The sequence below is a fragment of the Haliotis rubra genome, unplaced genomic scaffold (assembly GCF_003918875.1).
Source record: "Haliotis rubra isolate DU_JTF1 unplaced genomic scaffold, ASM391887v1 Scf261, whole genome shotgun sequence".
NCBI lineage: Eukaryota > Metazoa > Mollusca > Gastropoda > Lepetellida > Haliotidae > Haliotis > Haliotis rubra.
In genome coordinates this window covers 729,810-750,632 of record NW_025766681.1, presented here as the reverse complement: position 1 = coordinate 750,632, position 20,823 = coordinate 729,810, and the positions used below count along the sequence as shown (strand labels likewise).

Sequence of the window (20,823 nt, the reverse complement as noted above, 5' to 3'; positions counted from 1 at the left end):
AGTAATGGTCAGTACATAAGATGCAGCATATTCCAGTATACAGTAACGGCCAGTAACAAAGATGCAGCATATTCCAGTATACAGTAATGGTCAGTACATAAGATGCAGCATATTCCAGTATACAGTAACGGCCAGTAACAAAGATGCAGCATATTCCAGTATACAGTAATGGTCAGTACATAAGATGCAGCATATTCCAGTATACAGTAACGGCCAGTAACAAAGATGCAGCATATTCCAGTATACAGTAATGGTCAGTATATAAGATGCAGCATATTCCAGTATACAGTTATGGCCAGTAAACAAAGATGCAGCATATTCCAGTACACAGTAATGGTCAGTATATAAGATGCAGCATATTCCAGTAGAGAATAATGTAGACCAGACAATCCAGTGATTGATATGATGAGCAACAATCCCTGCAGCTGAGTGAGTGAGTGAGTTTAACCAATCCAGTGATCAACAGCATGAGCATCGATATATGAAATTGGGATACTATGACATGTGTCAACCAAGTCAGCGAGCCTGACCACCCGATCCCGTTAGTCGCCTCTTACAACAAGCATGGGTTACTGAACAGTTCTAACCCGTATCTTCACGGGTCCCTGCAGCTGAGGAATGATGACGCAATCAGTCACGTCACTGAGTCTCATCCATGATTCATTAAGTCACATGATCAACTATAAAACGGAACTGCAATACTTTTTTCACAGTAATGCTTCCTTGTAAAGTCATCCCAGCCCTCAGTTACATCAACCTAAAGGACGGAGGGACAGTTGTACCTACACAATAAAGAGTTTCTATAGGATCACAAAACAAGCTTTGACTACTGGACACCAACTCTACCCCTAATCAACAATCATGAGGTGAGGTGAGTTGAGGTGAAATTGGGTTTAACGTCGTGCTTGAGAATACATCTCTTTCTTTGACGAGGTGCATGCGTGTGTATGTGTATGTGCAGCTGCTTGTACTAGCCCAGACTTAAGCTGGTTTTATAGTGCTAGGCCACTGAGATACCATGCAGCAGTGAAGCATGAATACCCCACTCAGACACATTGTACTGACTCCGAGCCGACCAGTCCTTGTTGTACCCATTAATGCCGGGCGCCAGGCAGGGACCAACAAGTACCATATTTTAGCGTCTTTTGGTATGACGCGGTTGGGGATCGAACCCGTGACCTTCCGCACTCTGGGCGGACGCTACACCACGGAGGCGGTCATCAACAATCATGAACATTACCAACTATGATAATAATTCTTAGAATACTACCCCTAATAATTGAGGTGAAGGCGAACCCATCTATCTATTAGGAATTCCAGAGCATGTCCCTTTAAGGTACTCCAGGAAAATGTATGGGGTTCCCTTTGCTTCCACCAGGGGAGATAACTAATGCTGATCGTGTTTGAAGGACCACAAGGAAGAAAGACAACACATACCCTTGGACTTATTTTATATTAAAGCTAAACCTGTGGATTCAGAATCTAGTTTCAGGTAAAAGGCAATCAAGTGTTTAAGGGATGTATTTGTAAGGATTTTGAAATATTGGTGATGTTTTTAGCACCAGAAATACAACAAGGAAACAAATGATGTCGAAATGATACTGTAGACCTTGTCTGCTTCAAAATATTCTCAGGGGTACAAATACCCGTTTCAATAGGCAGAATGACCCCTTAGCAAGATAAGGTGAGGTGAGGTGAGGTGAGGTGAGGTGAGGTGAGGTGAAATTGGGTTTATCGTAGTGCTTGAGAATATTTCGCTCATATGACGACATGCATGCGTGTGTATGTGTATGTGCGGCTGCTTGTACAAGCCCAGACTGAAGCTGGTTTTATAGTGCTAGCCCACTGAGATACCATGCCACAGTGAAGGATGAATACCCCACTCAGACACATTATACTGACTCCGAGCCGACCAGTCCTTGTTGTACCCATTAATGCCGAACGCCAGGCTGGGACCAACAAGTGAGGTGAGGTCAAATTGGGTTTTACGTCGTGCTTGAGAATATTTCGCTCATATGACGACGTGCATCCGTGTGTATGTGTATGTGCGGCTACTTGTACTAGCCCAGACTTAAGCTGGTTTTATAGTGCTAGCCCACTGAGATACCATGCAGCAGTGAAGCATGAATACCCCACTCAGACACATTATACTGACTCCGGGCCGACCAGTCCTTGTTGTACCCATTATGCCGGGCGCCAGGCAGGGACCAACAAGTACCATATTTTAACGTCTTTTGGTATGACGCGGTCGGGGATCGAACCCGCGACCTTCCGCTCTCCGGGCGGACGCTCTAACCACTACACCACGGAGGCGGTTAGCAAGATAAGGATACGCTTGAAGAAGACCTTTCGGTTATGGTCACCCCCGAACATGTCCAGTGGGAAGACTTGTAGACACAGGGCACGCAGGTAAAGGAACACCTGAAATAGGAACCAGAAGTCATGAAATACTTTAGGATGACAACTTCAAAATGAGTAAGTCAAGGCACAATGTTATGTATGAGCATGTGATTTGGGTATATAACTGCTTTGAATGATATCCCAGTTATATCCCAGTGTGTCAGCTGGATGTGGAAGGAGTGAGTGAGTTTAGTTTTAGTCCGCTTTTAGCAATATTCCAGCAATATCACGGCGGGGACACCAGAAATGAGCTTCACGCATTGTACCCATGTGTGGAATTGAACTCAGGTTTTGGTGTCACAAGCGGACACTTTAACCACTAGGCTACCCCATCGCCAAAAGGAGTTTTAGTCATTTACCAATTTGGAAAAATCCACAAGCATGGCTCCCCAGATATATAACCTGTTTATTTGTTTATGTGGTATGTGGTAGCAATCAGTCAGTCACCTGTCTCTGTGGCGTGAAGTCGTCCAGCAGTTGGCCTGTCGTCAGTCTACTGGAGCTTGTCCTCTTCTGGGGTTGGACATCAGGGTTTGGAGCACCTGGAGTAAGTGAGTGAGTGAGTGAGTGAGTGGGTGAGTGAGTGACAGTCTAAGTAAACTTAGGCTCAGTATTATTCGTTACACTGCTATGCTGAGCATAACAAACCCTTGTAAAAGGTCACATCAGCTAACCCTTGAGCGACCTATGACCGTCAAGTCAAATGCGAGACGGCCGAACGGATTTATCCAATCAGACAACAGCTACTATTTTGGGTTCAGCGGGACTTACAAAACGGTTTTTGAATTTTCTCTTCTCTGTTGCTGACACTGATCCCCTTAACAAACGAAAATCTGCATAAAACACAGATATGTGACCTGCAGTATACACGCTTAGGGGTTTCTGATGACATGGTTACAATTAGCATATTTTTCTGCAAGATGAATCCTGGAATATTGACAAAAACGCTATGTACAGCAACTGTTGTGAATAATGCATCCTCCATGTGTAACAATCGGAAGCAATCGTGCGGAAAATAGCATTCGGAATCGTTCGTGTTTTCGAGATAAAAGTTCAAATGGTATGTGTGAATGTTAAATTTCACGATTTGGTAAGCTGTGTTCTGATTGGTCAATTCAAAAGGTTAGATGCGACCTTTTACTAGGGTTTGTTAGACTCAGTATAGCAGTGTAATACTGAGCCTAAGTTTACTTAGACTGGAGTGAGTGAGTGAGTGAGTGAGTGTGGGTTTATGCCACAATCAGCAATATTCCACTTATATGGTGGCAGTCTGTAAATAATTGAGTCTGGACCAGACAGTCCAGTGATCAATAGCATGAGCATCGATCTACACAATTGTCTAAGTCAGCGAACCTGACCCCCCAATCACGTTAGTCGCCTCTTACGACAAGCATGGGTTACTGAAGATCAGTTCTAACCCAGACCTTCACGTGTAAGTGAGTGGAAGATCATCCTGTGCAATCTACGTTACACAGAGTTAACTGGAAAAGTAATTCTTGTTGATATTCTCTCAAACCTGGATTCATGCCTCTCTTGAAAATAGGAGCAGACAAGATTGGCACTCTGTCAGATGACCTTGACCTTTTAACCATTTGTGCCTTAGTTCTGCAGTAGTGGTTGAGCAGCGATCTGTATCGACACTTCCTAGAGCAGGAACAGACATAGTCACTGTTCTTATTGTATTGGGACAGAACACACAGTTGAATGAATATTTGCCAGAACATGATGGTCTTAAAATAAATTTCAATTTTTACATTTCTTTATTCAGTATAAAGGCCAACGGCTCACGTACAAAATAATACAATATAATCATTATAATGACAGATGGGCATTTCTGAGAAATAGAGCTTCCCTAACAACTTTGAAACATTTAACAAAATATATATTTTATTACATGTCAGAAGAGTTTTAAACTTAAACATTGTACATATAAATATACATTGGTATATATTTTGATCTAAGATAGTCATACAGTAGGGGTGAAACGGTATACCGCGGTATTTTGTCTTCGGTTCGGTATACTATACTGTAATGCAATCAAAAAATTCAGTATTTTCGGTTTTCGAACCGTATTTTATTAACCTTTTAAAACCTTTTCTTAAATGTCTAGAAATCGAATCATTTTGTCAAAATCTAGCTAGGTTTGGCTCTTGTCAATTTTCTGCATTATGATCATATCTCCTATACCGAACCGAAATGGACTGAACCGAACGCCTTGTATGTGAGGTGAGGTGAATTGGGTTTAACATTGTACTTGAGAATATTTCGCTCATATGACGACGTGCATGCGTGTGTATGTGTATGTGCGGCTGCTTGTACTAGCACAGACTGAAGCTGGTTTTATAGTGCTAGCCCACTGAGATACCATGCTGCAGTGAAGCATGAATACCCCACTCAGACACATTATACTGACTCCAAGCCGACCAGTGCTTGTACCCATTATGCTGAGCGCCAGGTAGGGACCAACAAGTACCATATTTTAACGTCTTTTTGGTATGATGCGGTCGGGGATCGAACCCGCAACCTTCCGCTCTCCGGGCGGACGCTCTAACCACTACACCACGGAGGCGGTCCGCCTTGTATGTACCGTACCGTGGTAAGAGCATTCTGTTTCACCCCTATCGTACAAGGGACATTCAGAAGGAAGTGAAAGGGTTAGTTCCACACAACCTAACGTACAAAATGTACATATTCTATTACAGCAGACAATGACACACCGTCTACCAATATTAACCATTAAAGGGAGCTCACCCATACGTAATAAACAAGAGTCATCAGAAGATGACATACGCCCCCGGCCCCCACATATTTGAACAAATCATCTCATAGTTACTTAAAGTCCAGCTTGATTTTTTTTAGACTAAATCAAAATCGTTTCCATGGAAATCATGAAAAATATAAATGCAAAAAATCTGCAAATAGCAAAAGGTACCACTTTGGGATCGGCATCACATAAGTTTTGCTGAAAGATATTAAGAAGTTTTCGAGTTGTGCTCCGGAAATAAAACCCACCCCTCCCTTTCTAGACTAAGTCCCAATCGTTTTCCATGGAAACCGAGAAAAATAAAAATGACAAAAATCTGTAAATAGCAAAAGGCACCACTTCAACATCTGTCTCATATATCTGCCAAGTTCTGTCGAAAGATAATGAACGGTTTTAGAGTTGTGCTCCGGAAACGAAACTCACCCCTCCCTTTTGAGACTAAGTCCCAAAAGTTTCCATGGAAACCGAGAAAAATAAAAATGACAAAAATCTCTAAGTAGCAAAAGGCACCACCTTAGGTTCTGTTTGATATATGTACCAGTTTTTGTTGAAAAATACTGAATGGTTTTTGTGTTATGCTCCAGAAACAAAATGATTACGGACGGACGGAAGGACGAGGTGTTGACTATGCCCCCCCCCTTTCTGTATTTTCTCTTTCTGGGAGAGCACAGAAATAACATTCAATTGACAATTCACAAATTTAGAGCCTTCTTGTTCAGGGTATCAGAAACATGTTGAGGAACATGATTCCAGAATGTTCTGGAATTACAACAGGGTATGAGAAACATGTTGAGGAATATGGCTCCAGAATGTTCTGGAAGTACAACAGGGTATGAGAAACATGTTGAGGAATATGGCTCCAGAATGTTCTGGAAGTACAACAGGGTATGAGAAACATGTTGAGGAATATGGCTCCAGAATGTTCTGGAAGTACAACAGGGTATGAGAAACATGTTGAGGAATATGGCTCCAGAATGTTCTGGAATGTATGAGAAACATGTTGAGGAATATGGCTCCAGAATGTTCTGGAAGTACAACAGGGTATGAGAAACATGTTGAGGAATATGGCTCCAGAATGTTCTGGAATTAGAACAGCTGCTAGATAACATGTTAACCTGTTCCTCTTCGTGTCGTTCTTTCTTCAGACGACAGATGACGATACGATTTTCTTAATAAATGAAATTCAGTCCAATATAAACATGTCCAAGTTTGAGTATTTAATGTGTTTCAAGTACCTACAGTCGTCATACCAGCCAGCTCTACGATGTTGAGAGGGCACCCCTCCATGGACTCTCATCCCACACTGTTCTGCACTACGAGTTATACAGGAAGTTAGTTTGGAGACAGCGTCATCTACACTCCTCAGAACATTGCTTATGAAGGCATGAACACCATAAGATGACACTTCACATGTGACACTAGCTGAATAATGGTTTATCTTTTTTCGATTTAAGTTCAAGAAAAGGAATTTCTTCATTGTCGTTTACGTCAACTTTGTCACGAGATGTTTTCGTTTGAAAGGTTGATACAATCGGCAGATGGTCCGATTCACACCGGATATCAGTCTGAATGTCAAACAGATCCGAGGAACATAAACAATAATCAACAAGGCTGGTGCCACTGGCAGTAGAACATGTCATATCACCGTTAGGATCAGATTCAAATCGGCCATTCATCATGAGAACATTGAACGAACAACAGAGGTCTACCACATCTGTACCATAAGAATTCACAATGTTATCTTTGCTTTTCCTAGGTGTTTGAAAACTGTCAGAGATGTATTCCATATCTTCAAGAATTGGGATGTTTATCATCATCACGTAGAATATAGTCGCTCAGGTTCCCAGTCCTCGCATTCAGATCACCCATGGTGATATAACAATTGTCCGAAATATCACTGCCGGATAAACACGACAATAAGCAGTGTTCCAAATAGTCCAATCCTTTCAACAATCTTGAATCCAATCCTTTCAACAATCTTGAATCACTCTTTACAGATGAATTTACTGGATGAATGTAAACACCACCAAATACAATGTTATGTGATGTTCTACAAAGCTTTTTATCAAAGAGGATGAAAATACAATCAACAAATCTATTCCAAACATTTCATATTTACTTGCATAAGGATGAACACATATAACAACAAATCCTCTGCTATTAGAGTCCCTTTGGTTAATAAACACATCATACTGTGGAAAGGCAGAATTTGTATCATCAATGTATATTGTTCCAGACTTCAACAAATCCTTTTATGTCAAAATGCAATGAGTTTACTGTTTAGTTCACAAACATTCCATGTTGTAAATTTGGACTCAGAGCTTGAGTCGTCAATGGGTACCCACTGGGCCCGGCTACCCTGCTAGTCGGTCATGTGACTCGTGGTTTCACATGCACTCACTTCACAGTCGATGCCTGCCTTATGTCCTCGTTTTAACGTGACAATAACATCTGTCGTCACGTCATAAGAGTAAACATTGTCTTCAACATATAACTTGTCGAAACGAAGTTGTGCCTTAAGATCATTCTCACGAGCTTTTATCAGAAATGGAATAAATTTTTTATGCTTTTGTCTCCCAAGCAGAGAAACGTTCTCTGTAATGTACATACGGCATTTAGAGTCTTTCAAAATCTTCGATGCTTTGAAAATAGAATGCTTGTCTTTGTCGTCTCTGATTTTCGCTATAATCGCCATACCTTTCATAATGCTCACTGAATGTTGATATCTGGCAGTTACATATCCTCCTCTAGAATCTTCTACACAATACTTTCACAATCTGCCCAGGTCTCACTGGGTGTTCATCTCTAGACTGTGAAATATGACATTACATTGCTGGGATTGATTTTCCAGATAGTCGAGTCCCTCATCCATAGACTTGATAAATCTGTTTAACTTCAAGTTCTCTTCCTCTAAAGCCAGACATCGAGTATTGGTTTCACATACTTGATCTGACATGCTCTTCAGATTGTCTTCCATAATGTTCAGTTTGTCAACAACGTTGTCACGTGACCGCTGAACAGTCAGTTTTACCGGACAGCCTGCGAACTTCATCTACCAAAGTTTGTAATGTAATTTTCTGACTAAAATTGATATTTTATACTTATCCTGACTCATGCTAATTATGCTTGTCTCCTTCCTCTTGCGAATGATAGTGGAACACTTGAAATCCCTTGAAGTTCCCTTCTAAAAAAGCGGACGTAAAATCACTCACCCACGAGTAGCGTTCTTTTCTTCCCTTTTGGCGTCCAAATGGTCACATGATCTGCCATATTTGTCACTCTCTCCGTATCTAAGCCCGACACACAGGTTTACAGGGAAATCCAGAGTGCCATAAGAGGGGAGGTTGGGAGGGCTAACCTCATGAGTCAGGATAAGTATAAAATATCAATTTTAGTCAGAAAATTACATATTTTCCCTTATCCTGACTCATGCTAATTATGCTTGCAGAATCCGTTGGAAACGGTGGTGGGTCAAGCCACATTCTGGATTCACTGGTTGTAGATTTATGTCCTGTATTACCCCCCTTGGGAACTTATGACGGCACTGTTGAAGATTCTGTGCTTTCAACTTCTCTCTGATGAGTCTGGGGGGACCACAATTTGTCAGATTTCTTCTGAAACTTCTCCTGACATTTTCGTGTGGATTTTAGATATACTAATATTCCATTAGTTATCTATTGCGTTATGTATCATGGAATAATTAATAATTCATACAAAATTCATTATTCATTATTACCACTACAAGCAATATATTAGGATTCAGATTTTAGGAAAATATAAATATAGAATATTAGTAATAGCTTAGAGAAAGACTCCAGTCAAAAGTTGTAAAACTCATCTCACAGACATACTATTGAAAATGGTATAAATTACGGCTACACAATTTCACAGATATTCAAGATAAAATCCTAGCCTAAGGTATTGAGGACTCAAGCTGTTAGCAACCCTTTCAGTAATTCAGAGTTATGACCAGACGATTAAATGAACTACTTTCATAAAGTAAACATGTCATCATCTATATTACAAGACTTTAAGCAAACACCAATTAAGGGTTATAAAGACATGGCCCACAGTAAATGCATCTATTGTAATCCAAGCACCTATAATTGACACATCAGATTAGGCTCATTAAGATCTAGCCCAGGGTAAGCATCCATGCATCCAATAAAAGTGCCATCGAGATTAGTGCCAGTTAAAATTGGATTAACAGGATTAAGAGTAATTACCCTGTCTGGTCATTGAAGGACACACCCCATTTTGTATATTCTGTATTTGATAGGCTAATGTAGGTTACACCCATTTTTGTATCAGTCAACCAATCATAATCTCTTTATTGTTTTAATTGTAGATAAAAAGTCTCTAACTCCATTTGTCCATGAGTAGGGTTTAGACTCCAGACACAGGTCAGCTCTAGCCCTCAGCCCAGAGGGTTGTACCGACTCTCTGTGGCCACCCCATGTTACTCCGTTCTTGTAAATAAAATTGTGATTAGCTTCTTGTGACTTCGGACTCTTTGCTGAGTTAATTCCCCCAAGCAGACCAGCACGCCAGTTAGATAAGGGGTTTCACCAGAACCATCACTTGGACCAAAGACCCTTATCATAATATATGTGTGCATCAAGTGGAGATGCGACCCTTCTTCATGTACAAGTATGTCCTATACAAGTACAGGGTCTATCACTCATGCTAGTCTGTCCTAGATGTGTGCATGGACTTATAGCCATTGCTCTCCAGAGTGTTGGTTTTCACAAGTCAAGTGATAAAAGGGGTGAGATTAACTCAGTGCCTTTGTGGAACTGTTAGTTGTAGTGCTACAACAAGTGGTGAATGCCTGAGATATCTTTGGTGGCAATGTTGTCTGAGGTAGTGGTTGGCAAACACCGTGTTCGACCTCCATAAGCAGCCATCCATTATAGTTGTAATCGAGCAGTTTCAAAGTGTTGACGCTGACTACATGTGGATTGGAGGCTCGTGGAGGCTCAAGTCCTGCTGCTTTATAGGCCCTTAGTATAACGGCTCTCATCCAGATCGATATCGTTGTCTGAGAGACTTCCGTGGGCATCTCGGTGGATAAGGGTATGAATAGGCACTTGAATTTTTGTCTCCTTGTTTTACTTCTCTGTAGGTAGACTTTAAGTGCTCTGACTGGGCATAAGGATAGATCCTGCGTATCCTGTGGCCCAAGGACTGTAGATAGTGCTGGGATGTGGAACTGTCTGTCAGGCTGACCAGGCAATTGGTTCTTGGCGAAAAAATCCCATCTCAGTCCAAGATTTTCGATGTCACGATGTCTTGATTCAAATCGTGTTCATTCAAAGTCCAGAGCATGTATTTCTGACATCCCTGCAGCTGTTGCTAGGGCGATCAGGAACAGCGTTTTCTGAGTTAGTAGTTCAAAGGATGTCCGTTCTAGAGGCTCGTAGGCATCACTGGTGAGATGCTGTAGAACTATGTTGCGATCCAAGGCAGGAGCCTTAAATTTCTTTTGTTGGTCTTCGAACTTGAACGAGAGTAGTAGTGACAGAATCTCTGGTACTTTGGTCAGCTTGATAGCCGTCTTCATGGTGATAACTGTACTGAGGGCAGCTAAGTAAGTTGAGAGTGTTGAACCTTTTAAGTGTCTCGTCTGTCGTAGATTACATAAGTATTCCGCCACTTGAGGATGTGTTGCTTTCACCGCTGTAAAGCCTTCCTCTTTGCATATTGTTCAAATCTCTGCCACTTGTTGTCATACAAGTTGTGAGTTGATCTGCGTAGAGCTAGTGTAACTGCTTTCGCTGCTCTGGCGGAGTGCCCTTTAGTCTTCAGGCAAGCTTTAATACACTCCACGAGTGTAGCTGGAACAGTGTCAGGTTCCCGTGAGCTTGCTTGGTGTGTAGATGGACGAGTAGGTTCAACCACTCTGGTATTTTCAGGGTTGGACTTCCTAGTTCTTGTATGAAGACGGGAAACCATACCCTCGCTGGCCAGTAGGTCGTGACCAAAATCAGTTGCAACGTAGTTGTCTGCTTGATTTTCTGTAGTACTTGTGGTAGCAGTGCAGGAGGCGGAAACGCGTGAGCGTTTAGTCCTTCCCATGAGATGCTTAGAGCATCTGTTGCCCATGCCTGAGGATCTGGAATCGGTGAGACAAACGTTGGTAGCTGTTTGTTGAACTTTGTTGCAAACAGGTCTATTAGTGGGGATCCTATAGTCTGTCTGATGAACTGAAATGCTTCTGGATGCAACATCCATTCCGTCAGGGATGGTTGTAGTGGACGAGATAGGGCGTCTGCTATGACATTCTTTGCTCCCGGAATGTGTGGCATGCCTCCATGTAGATGTTCAGGTTGTCGACTATGCTGAACAGGAGAAAGCTGAGTTGTAGCAGACTTGTTGATCTTGTTGACTCTTGTTTGTTGATGTAAAACACCACTGTGGAGTTGTCTGTGTGTACCATGAGTCGTGCGTTCTTTAGTACGCTCGACCATTGTTGTAAAGTGTTGATTACTGCTTTCATCTCCAACAGACTGATGTGTGATTTCTGATCCTGACTCGACCACTTTCCTGCTGCCACTTCTTTGTTGAAGTGTGCACCCCATCCTTGTATCGAGGCATCCACATAGAGATGAGTGTTGCAAACCGGCTTTGACAAAAAGGTTCCTCCGCAAACGTTCGACTTCCCGAGTCCACCATAGGAGATATGGTTTCAGGCTGTCCGGCAGCATTAACGGATCTAGCCTGTCTAGGTGGGTGTTCACAAATACTTGTAGTGGGCGCAACTATAATCTCCCTCTGCAAGTCATGTCTTGAGCTGAGGTGAGTAGACCGAGCATGCTTTGCCAAGCACATAGTGTCAACGGAGAGAGCAATGCTTGAGAAATCATCTGTTGTTTCTTGACCCATCGATCCTCTGGAACGACTATGGGATTCACTGGTGTGATGAGTCGAATTCCTAGAAATTGCAGATCTTGTTTCTCAGTTCCGACTTGAGGAGATTCACTAGTCATCCTAGTTGAGTGAGCAGCCTGATGGTGAAGTCTAGTTGCAGTCTGAGTTGACTGGGATCGTGATGAGCTTGAATAGACCTCGACGATGTAGATATGTGACGATGGGCTTGGTCACTTGAGTAAACAACCATGAAGATGATGTCTGTTGAAAAGGTATTTCCTTGAGTCTGGATGTATCGGGATGTGGAGGTACGCATCTTGCAGATCTATGCTGGCGAGGTAGTCTGCTGGACGAACGAGATATCGGAGCTGAGGAAGATGTATCATCTTGAATTTTGCTGGTCTGCGTAGATACTCCCGGTTGAACTTCCTCATGTTGTAGATGAGCCGAAATTTCTCCTTGGAATTCTTCTTCGGTACCAGGAAAATTGAGGAGTAAAACCCGGGGCGTGATGAGATCTTTATCTATCTCTTCTACTGCCTCTTTGTAGAGTAGGGTCTTGATAGCATCGTCCAGCTTCTCTATCTGGTCGGCTGCGTTGTTGAAGGCCATCAGGTTGCTTGTGAGTGGTGGAGTGGCTTCCAACTGTATCTTGTACCCTCTGCGCAGTATCTGGGATATGTAGTCATCCGGGAGTATTCCCCAATTCTCCCAGTACCGTTGAAGACATCCACCCACTGTCGAAGGTTGTACAGGAACGGCTGGTGGTGGAAGACTCCAGTCGTTCTGAAGCTGGCCTTGAGCGTTTGATTCCTCTTGCATCCCTAGGTGCTTGGCCTCTTCCGGGGTCACCTCTAAGAGCTCGGGTTGGGCGACGAAAGGAGTCTCTTCCTCCTTTCATGCTGGAATACTTCTTTTTTTTTCTGGCTCTCTGGACTCCTGCAAACTTATTGGAGTAGCGTTGGGACGTCTGACGAATCACGTTAGCCAAGGTGTCGATGGATTTAATCATCATAACCTCCCTTGAGTCGTGAGAGACTTCAATGGCGACTTCTTCAATTCCTCCTCTGAAGATGGAAGGTGCTGACCATGGGGCTCTGTATAAGGACTTGGTGAAGTGTTCACTCCAAGTGCATGCTGACAATAACCCTTGTCTTCTCAGGAGAGTCAAGCCCGCTGATGTGGATCCTAGGTGCTCCGACATAAACTGATGGTCCCTCTTCTGCATTAGTAGAGCGGAGTATATCATCCGGTCTTCTTCGGCGGAGGAATTTTTGAACTTCGAGATGAGTGTTTCGTTGATAGCCCTCGATCTGGCTAATCCGAAGAAAGTACGTCTGGTGGTTGTATCCAGCTGCGCTATAGAGATTACTAACGAGTGTCTGTTAGATACCATTTATCTTACAACGAGTTGTTTCAAAACGTATTTGACGAGCGAAAGCTCGTTAAATATGTTTTGAAACAACTCGTCAGATAAATGGTATCTGACAGACACGAGTACAGTAATCTGTTTCTTACACACCATAAAATCGCACCATTTTATGGTCGAATAGATTCAAATTTCATGTTTTCTCATCATAGGTGCGCAATAATACACAACACAACGTTTATGAATGAGTGACGTCACTTGGCTTCCTAATCACTACTCATCACCAATGTGGCCCTCCACAGAAAGGTTTCTGCCAACTCTTCGCGTCATCAAGGAAATAGTGATAATGCAAGGTAGATAAGATCACAGAAAATTAATTAAACCCTCTAAAACGATGATGTTACCATGCAAATGTGGATGATTTTAATTCTTGCGAGCGTAAAATATTTGAGCGAGTGACGTCATCGTTATCACTTGGTGGTTGTCGTGATCGGAAGATTGTTTTGGATATCTCTGCAAATTGGGGATCTGTACTTGTGTACCAGTTTACATTCAATGTTCTCCCATCGACCGGAGCCAAAACTTTTGAGTGTGTGTAATTAGGTGCACCCAGTGTGCTTGAATGTGACATTGCTGAGGTTACGTTCACTATCAATGGGGGACTACTCTTCTTCGCCACATCCTTCTCATTTTCCCGAGCCAGAAACTGCCACTTGGAATGTAATGGAATTTTACGGAGTTTTCAGTATGAAATGTGAGTTGATTACATTCTGTATGTTATCAAGACATAAACTTTTCATTATCATGCGTCGGAGGAATATCTTCAGCAATGACTTATGTGTAGATCAACCATTCCTGTACATGTTCGATTGAATAGAAAGGACGTGTGCCGCCATTTGCACTCATGAAGCCTTGCAAAACCCACCATGTCGTACATTGTTTCAACGAGTGTGTTTTGGTTCTGATTGTCATGAGTGAATTTGATAACATTGGAATCACATAGTATCTCGGAGCTGGAAGTGGGTCTCCATCATGTGTATCAGTGAAAAATGTCATCTTGATCAATGCATCAAAGAAACAACGAGGCAAATCGATCTGTGACGTTATCGTGTCAGGTATATTTGCAAGATGACACATGACACTTGTCGCATCTCTCCAGTTAAAGTACCAGTGTTGTACATTTTGAATTTCGAAGGGAATCAAGGGCTTTATCTCTAACGGTGATTTTCACATAATTGTTTACACAGGTATCACTGATTGTTGGAGCCATTTTGAATTCATGACTATAGGAATCAAAAGTTTTAATAAAAGGAATTAGAAAATAAATAGATTCGTGTTATATTTATTCTACTTGTGACTCATTGTATAAATACCTGTTTATGTTGCAATCTTGAAAATAACAGGTAGGTGTAAAGGGGTATTTTTTGCTCGAGTAACAGGTTTCTGTTCGATGGAAGCACGAGTAACTTATCAATGAATTTTAATCAGGAAAGTAGTCCGTCATAACCTGACCCTAGGTCATCACCATGGAGTAGCCAATCACGGGATTAGAAATCGATCTCACACATATGTGTGATACCAGTTTTCTCACATGGGTTTCTCACCCACGGGTGTGTAAGAAAACTTCTTATCCTCAATCTTGTAAGTTCTCTGACGGAAGTCGGTGATAATCTTGTAGTCATCATCAACCTCTGGAGCCTTCAGGAAGGGTTCCATCCTATGTAGAGGGAATTTCCTGGCGTTGAACGTCGGGATGTGCTGATTCTGCAAATTGGTGGCTTTATCAAAAGCTGTGCTGAGGTTGTCTGGTACTTGAGAGATCGGGTCAGTCGGTGGAAAGGTGAGCGTGTCGAAATCATCGTTGGACATCTTGTAGGTAAACGCCTCATCTGTGTCCTTAGAAGGTGATGCTAAGTCCAAGCCATTGGGGATCCAGGAGTTCCGTATCGGAGAATATACCTTCACCTTCATCCTATGATTTAGACATCTCTCGCTCTATGAATGCACGACGACTTGAGTCTCTATAAGATGATCTGTAAGATGAGCTTTGCGCAGGCGATCGATCCTGATGCGATCTTGAATCCTTCCTGGAGTTTTGAGATAATTCTCTAGGCCTTCGCGAAGGTGGGTTCCGGGATGTGGCTTCCCCTCTGTAGGAGTGCCTTCGCGCAGGCTCTCGATGGGCATCAGTGTCCGATGGAGATGAAGACTGTGACGTCTGTAGGGTTCGGGAGAACGCCTCAATTCCTTCCTGCGTGGAGACTTCTTAGCAGCAATCTCTGCAGCCTCTACATTGATAGCGGAGTCCAGACTCCTCACTTCAGATGGGAAAGATCGTTGTGTCCTGTGAACCTTCGCGCAGGCTTCCCTCTTCATCTGGATGTGGTAGGGAGACTGTAGAGCCTTCACGCAGGCTAGTAGTCGTTGTAGAGGTCTTCATAGTAGTCTTCTCCAGAGCAAAGCGACATTCCATCATCGACATCATCTGGTCTGTAAACTGTTGCATGAACAGTCCCGGGTTGAAGTTCTGCGTTGTCTGAAGAGACTGCTGCAGGGATGATGCATCTGATACTGAAGAGACGTTATCTAAGGCTTGCTGCACTTGTGAAGAGTTGACGCTGCTGCTATCTCTGGTACCCGATGTCTGCGTTGATAGAAGGTCTTCTGTCAATGTCTGCGCTGATACCAATGCCGATGTAGCTGTAGAAGCAGGCTTCGTCTTCTTACTGACGATTGTGACTTCAGGTATGAGGATGGGTGGATCATCATAAACATCTGCTTCTTCCGAAGGAACAATCTCGGCTGAGAAAGACCTTGTCTTCTGTGTAGAGCTGATCTTAGACTTTGCTGAAGTATTCATGGTAGTAGCCTTCTTCATCTGCGATGGGTCAGCTCAGTAGACGATGATCTCTTATGGCCTCAGGCGTTCACCACTGGTACATAGACCTGCTCCAGAGAAACGTTCAGCAATTCAGTGGAATTATGAATATCTGCAGCAGTGGTTAACACACGGTTATCAGCGCAATCACTCGATTTAGACATGACTTGTGAATACCTTCGTACCCAGTCCTTAGCACGTCTATGGATGGAAAAAAGGTAATTAGTAAATTCAACCGTAGTTAAAATTACACAAAACTTACAGCGAGAGCTGAAAGAACATGAAACAGTGCAAATAGGACATAATAAATGAGGGTCAGCCGCAGACACTCGGTACCTACAACGAAAACAAATTTTCATCAAATGTAAACATGAAGAAAACACATGTCAAAAAACTGAAAATTTAGATCAAATTTCAAACCCTGATGTAGAGTATAATCCTAAAAACCGTATACAGCAATAATTTTGATGTAAGGTCCGAAAATATAAAAGGATATGTGCCGTATAGGGACCCAGGTGCTCTCACAACCGTCCACAAGGGCGAAAAAGGAGAGAGTGACAAATATGGCAGATCATGTGACCATTTGGGCGCAAAAAGGGAGGAAAGGGACGCTACTCGTGGGAGAGTGATTTTACGTCCGCTTGTTTAGAAGGGAACTTCAAGTGATTTCAAGTGTTCCACTATCAGTCGCAAGAGGAAGGAGACAAGCATAATTAGCATGAGTCAGGATAAGGAAAAGTAATTACTTTCAGTTTTGTGAAGTAAATTTCATCTGTTTTTTTGCACCTTTTGGTCCCGATGTTGATGAAACACCATCATTTGTCTCCGGCATTAGGATCAGGTTGAGAACAACAAACCGTGACACGTAGTAACGGGGTATACAGTCAGTATTTTGATAATGGTTGGAGCAAACATACCAATAGATGTCTGAAACTGTTCCAGTGAAATTCCATTGAACTGTGTTTGGTTTATAGACAGCTTGAATAAGCTTATACGTGTCAGCAACTATGTCGACCTATCCATCTGCCATCTTCTAAAATCATGTAATTTTCTGAATAAAATTGATATTTTATACTTATCCTGACTCATGCTTATTGCTTGTCTCCCTTTCCTTCCGAATGCTAGTGGAACACTTAAATCCCCTTTTGAAGCTCCCTTGAAAAAAGCGGACGTAAAATCACTTACCAGGAGTCATCTCCCTTCCCCAGGTTTTGGCGGGAAAACGGCACCACCTGTCACCATGCTCCTCACTCTCTCTGTATTTTACAGCCCGACACACGGATTTACTGGGAAATGCAGAGTGCCTTGAGGGGAGGTTGGGAGGGCTCACCTCATGAGTCAGGATAAGTATAAGATATCAAATTTATTCAGAAAATTACATATTTTTCCATATCCTGACTCATGCTTATTGCTTGTAGAATCCGACGGAATTGGTGGTGGGTCAAGCCACTTCTGGATTCCTTAGTGATGAATTTACTTCCTATTTACCCCCCCCCCATGGGAACTTCTGATGGCACTGCTGCTGCTGTTGATCCATATGTCAAAATAATTTGGTAATTTGGGGGGACCACAATATATCAAACTCTTCTGTAACCGTACATGTGGACTTCAGTAACTCCAACTCTTGATGTTTGTATCAAGTGGAGTAGTGACCCTATCCGTGTACAAGTAATTTCTAAGTACGGGGTCTAATATTCATGCTAGTCTGTTCTAGACGTGTACATGGACTATAAGCTCTATTCCTTGGAGTACGAGCTTTGCATGACATGCGATAAAAGGGCGAGATACATCTCAGCGCCTTTGCGGGACCGTCAGCTGTTGTGCTACAACCAGAGGCCCAAACTGGTGGATACCGGAGACATCCTCGGTAGCGATATCTCTGAGGTAGTGGTTAGCAAACACTGTCTCTGATTTCCAAAAATACCCTTCCATTATTGTGGATATTGAGCAGTTTCCATGTAGAGCGAGTGTAGATGCCAATACTCTAACTTCGTGCGGGTTGGAGGCTCGTGGAGACTCAAGTCCTGCTGCCTTGTAGGCTCGTAGTATGATTGCTCTCATCCAAACTGATATCGTAGTACGTGAGATCTCTGTGGGTGTCTCCGACGATATGGGGATGAAAAGGCGTTTGAATTTTCGTCTCCTGGTTTTGGAATTTTGTAAATAAATTTTGTACATAAGGATAAATATTGTATATCCTGTGGTCCAAGGATTGTAGATAAAGCTGGGATGTGGAATTGTCTGTCCAGTTGACCTTGCAGTTGATTCTTGGCTATGAAATCCCACCTCAATCCTTGATGAACTATGTTGTGACGTGTGTCCTCCGGTCCTCCGGCTCTACTAAGTAATTTCCGCTGCAAACATTCGACTTCTGAGTCCACCATAGTAGATATGGTTTAGTCTGTCTGGTATTTTGAAGGGATCCAGACTGTGTAAATGAACGTTCACAAATCTCTGTAGTGGGTGCAGTTGTAGTCTTCCTCTGCGCGTCATGTCTTGAGCTGACGTGAGGAGACCTAATAGGCTCTGCCATTCTCGTAGTGGTAACTGAGAGAGTAGAACTTGAGAGATCATTTGTTGTATCTTGATCCAAAGATCCCCTGGAACAAGAATGCGATTCTTCATTGTTATAAGCCGTATTCCTAGGAATTGTAAGTCCTGAGTAGGCTCTAGTTCCGACTTGAGGAGATTTACTAGCCATCCTAGTTGAGTGAGAAGTCTGATGGTGAAGTTCAATTGCAGTCTGAGTTGACTGGGATCTTGCTGAGCTTGAATCCCGTCGTCTCGGTAGAACGCACTGCGTAGACCTCGACGATGTAGATATATATGGATGGGCTTTGTCACTCGAGTAAACAACCAGGGGGCCGACAATATTCCAAATGGCAGGACCTTCCATTGGAAATGATGTCCGTTGAACAGGAATCGAAGATATTTCCTTGATTCCGGATGGATCGGGATGTGTAAGTATGCATCCTGTAAATCTATGCTGGCGAGGTAGTCTAGCGGACGTATGAGATGTCGTAGTTGTGGTAGATGTATCATCTTGAACTTTGCGGGTGTTAGCAGGTAATCTTTGTTGAATTTCCTCATGTTGTAAATGAGTCGGAACTTTTCTTTTGAATTTTTCTTTGGTACCAGAAAAATTGGGGAGTAAAAACCTGGTGTGACGCAGTCCTGTTTTATCTCTTCTGTTGCCTCTTTCTCTAGTAGAGATGTGATGGTTTCTGGTAGATTTCCCTTCTAGTCTGCAGCGTAGTTGTGAACCAGTGGGTTGATTGTTACTGGTGGTACTGCTTGTAGCTGTATCCTGTAACCTTTGCCTAGAATCTGAGCTACTAAGTCGTCTTGAAGAATTCCCCAATTCTTCCAGTAGAGTTGCAGACGTCCACCCACTTGTGAAGGTTGTACTGGAACGGCTGGGGGTGGAAGACTCCAGTCGTTCCGAACCCGTTCTTCATCGTCTGGAACTTCTGGCACCTCGAAAGGGCCGACCTCTTCCGTAGTTACCTCTTGGAGCTGCGGATGGGAGACAAAAAGAATCCTTATTCTCTTTAGCGTTGCCTAATTTCTTATCCCTTGCTCTCTGGATTCCTGCAAACTTCGATTTGCCGGAATAACGTTGGGAGGTCTGACGTATCACACTGGCCAGTGTATCGATAGACTTGATCATTATCACCTCTCTGGAATCTTTAGCGACTTCTTTGGCGACTCCATCAATTTCTCCTGCTAAGATGGATGGTGCTGACCAAGGGGCTCTGTAGAGTGTCTTGGTAAACTTCTCGCTCCAAGTACAGGGGGATAACAGTCCTTGCCTTCTTGATAATGTTAAGCCTGCAGAAATGGATGATAGGTGTTCAGACATGAACTGATGATCCTTTTTCTGTGTAAGTAGAGCTGAATAAACCATTCGATCTTCCTCTGAAGTTGAGTTTTTAAACTTCGCGATAAGGGTCTCGTTGACAGCTCTTGACCTGGCTAGGCCGAAGAAGGTTCGTCTGGTTACTGTGTCTAACTGTGCCAGCATTTTATCTTCTATCTTGTAAGATTTCGTCCGAGAGTCGTTGATGATCTTATAATTCTCATCTATCTCTGGGGCCTTCATGAAGGGTTCCATATGGTGTAGAGAGAACTTCTTTGCGTTGAACGACGGAATACTCTGAGTCTGGTATTTAGTTGCCTTCTTGAAGGCTGCGCTGAGGTTGTCTGGAACGTCTGAGACAGGGTCGATAGGTGGCATCGTAAGTGTGTCTATATCATCATTCAACATCAAGTACGATAGTGCTTCGTTGGTCTCCTTAGAGGGTGATGCGAGTTCCAAACCATTGGCCATCCATGACTTGATTTCCGAGTCGGAAAATATAATTCCGCCATCATCTTCCTGCTCTGAGGATAGATGTCTTCTAGTGTCGTCTGAACGAGGAGATATGTAAGGAGATCTGTATGACGATCTATGTGGTGACCTGCGTGGTGATCTGTATGGAGACCTGCGTGGTGACCTTCGTGGCGAACCATACGTTCATGAATGTGTTTGTGACTTCCTTC

At 42.9% G+C, this 20,823-nt stretch overlaps 1 protein-coding gene across 3 annotated transcripts in view; it reads right to left on the bottom strand.

Annotated features, from left to right (window-relative positions):
* The window catches only part of LOC124280173 (telomerase reverse transcriptase-like), a 97,086-nt gene that overhangs the window by 55,464 nt on the left and 20,799 nt on the right, over positions 1 to 20,823 (bottom strand). For all 3 annotated transcript variants that reach the window (XM_046716070.1, XM_046716068.1, XM_046716069.1), the window contains exons 6-8: positions 3,917 to 4,044; positions 2,848 to 2,942; positions 2,334 to 2,421 (exon numbers count right to left, since the gene is read on the bottom strand). In XM_046716070.1, coding sequence (XP_046572026.1) covers positions 2,334 to 2,421; positions 2,848 to 2,942; positions 3,917 to 4,044 — 311 coding nt within the window. The remainder of the gene's footprint in view (positions 1 to 2,333; positions 2,422 to 2,847; positions 2,943 to 3,916; positions 4,045 to 20,823) is intronic.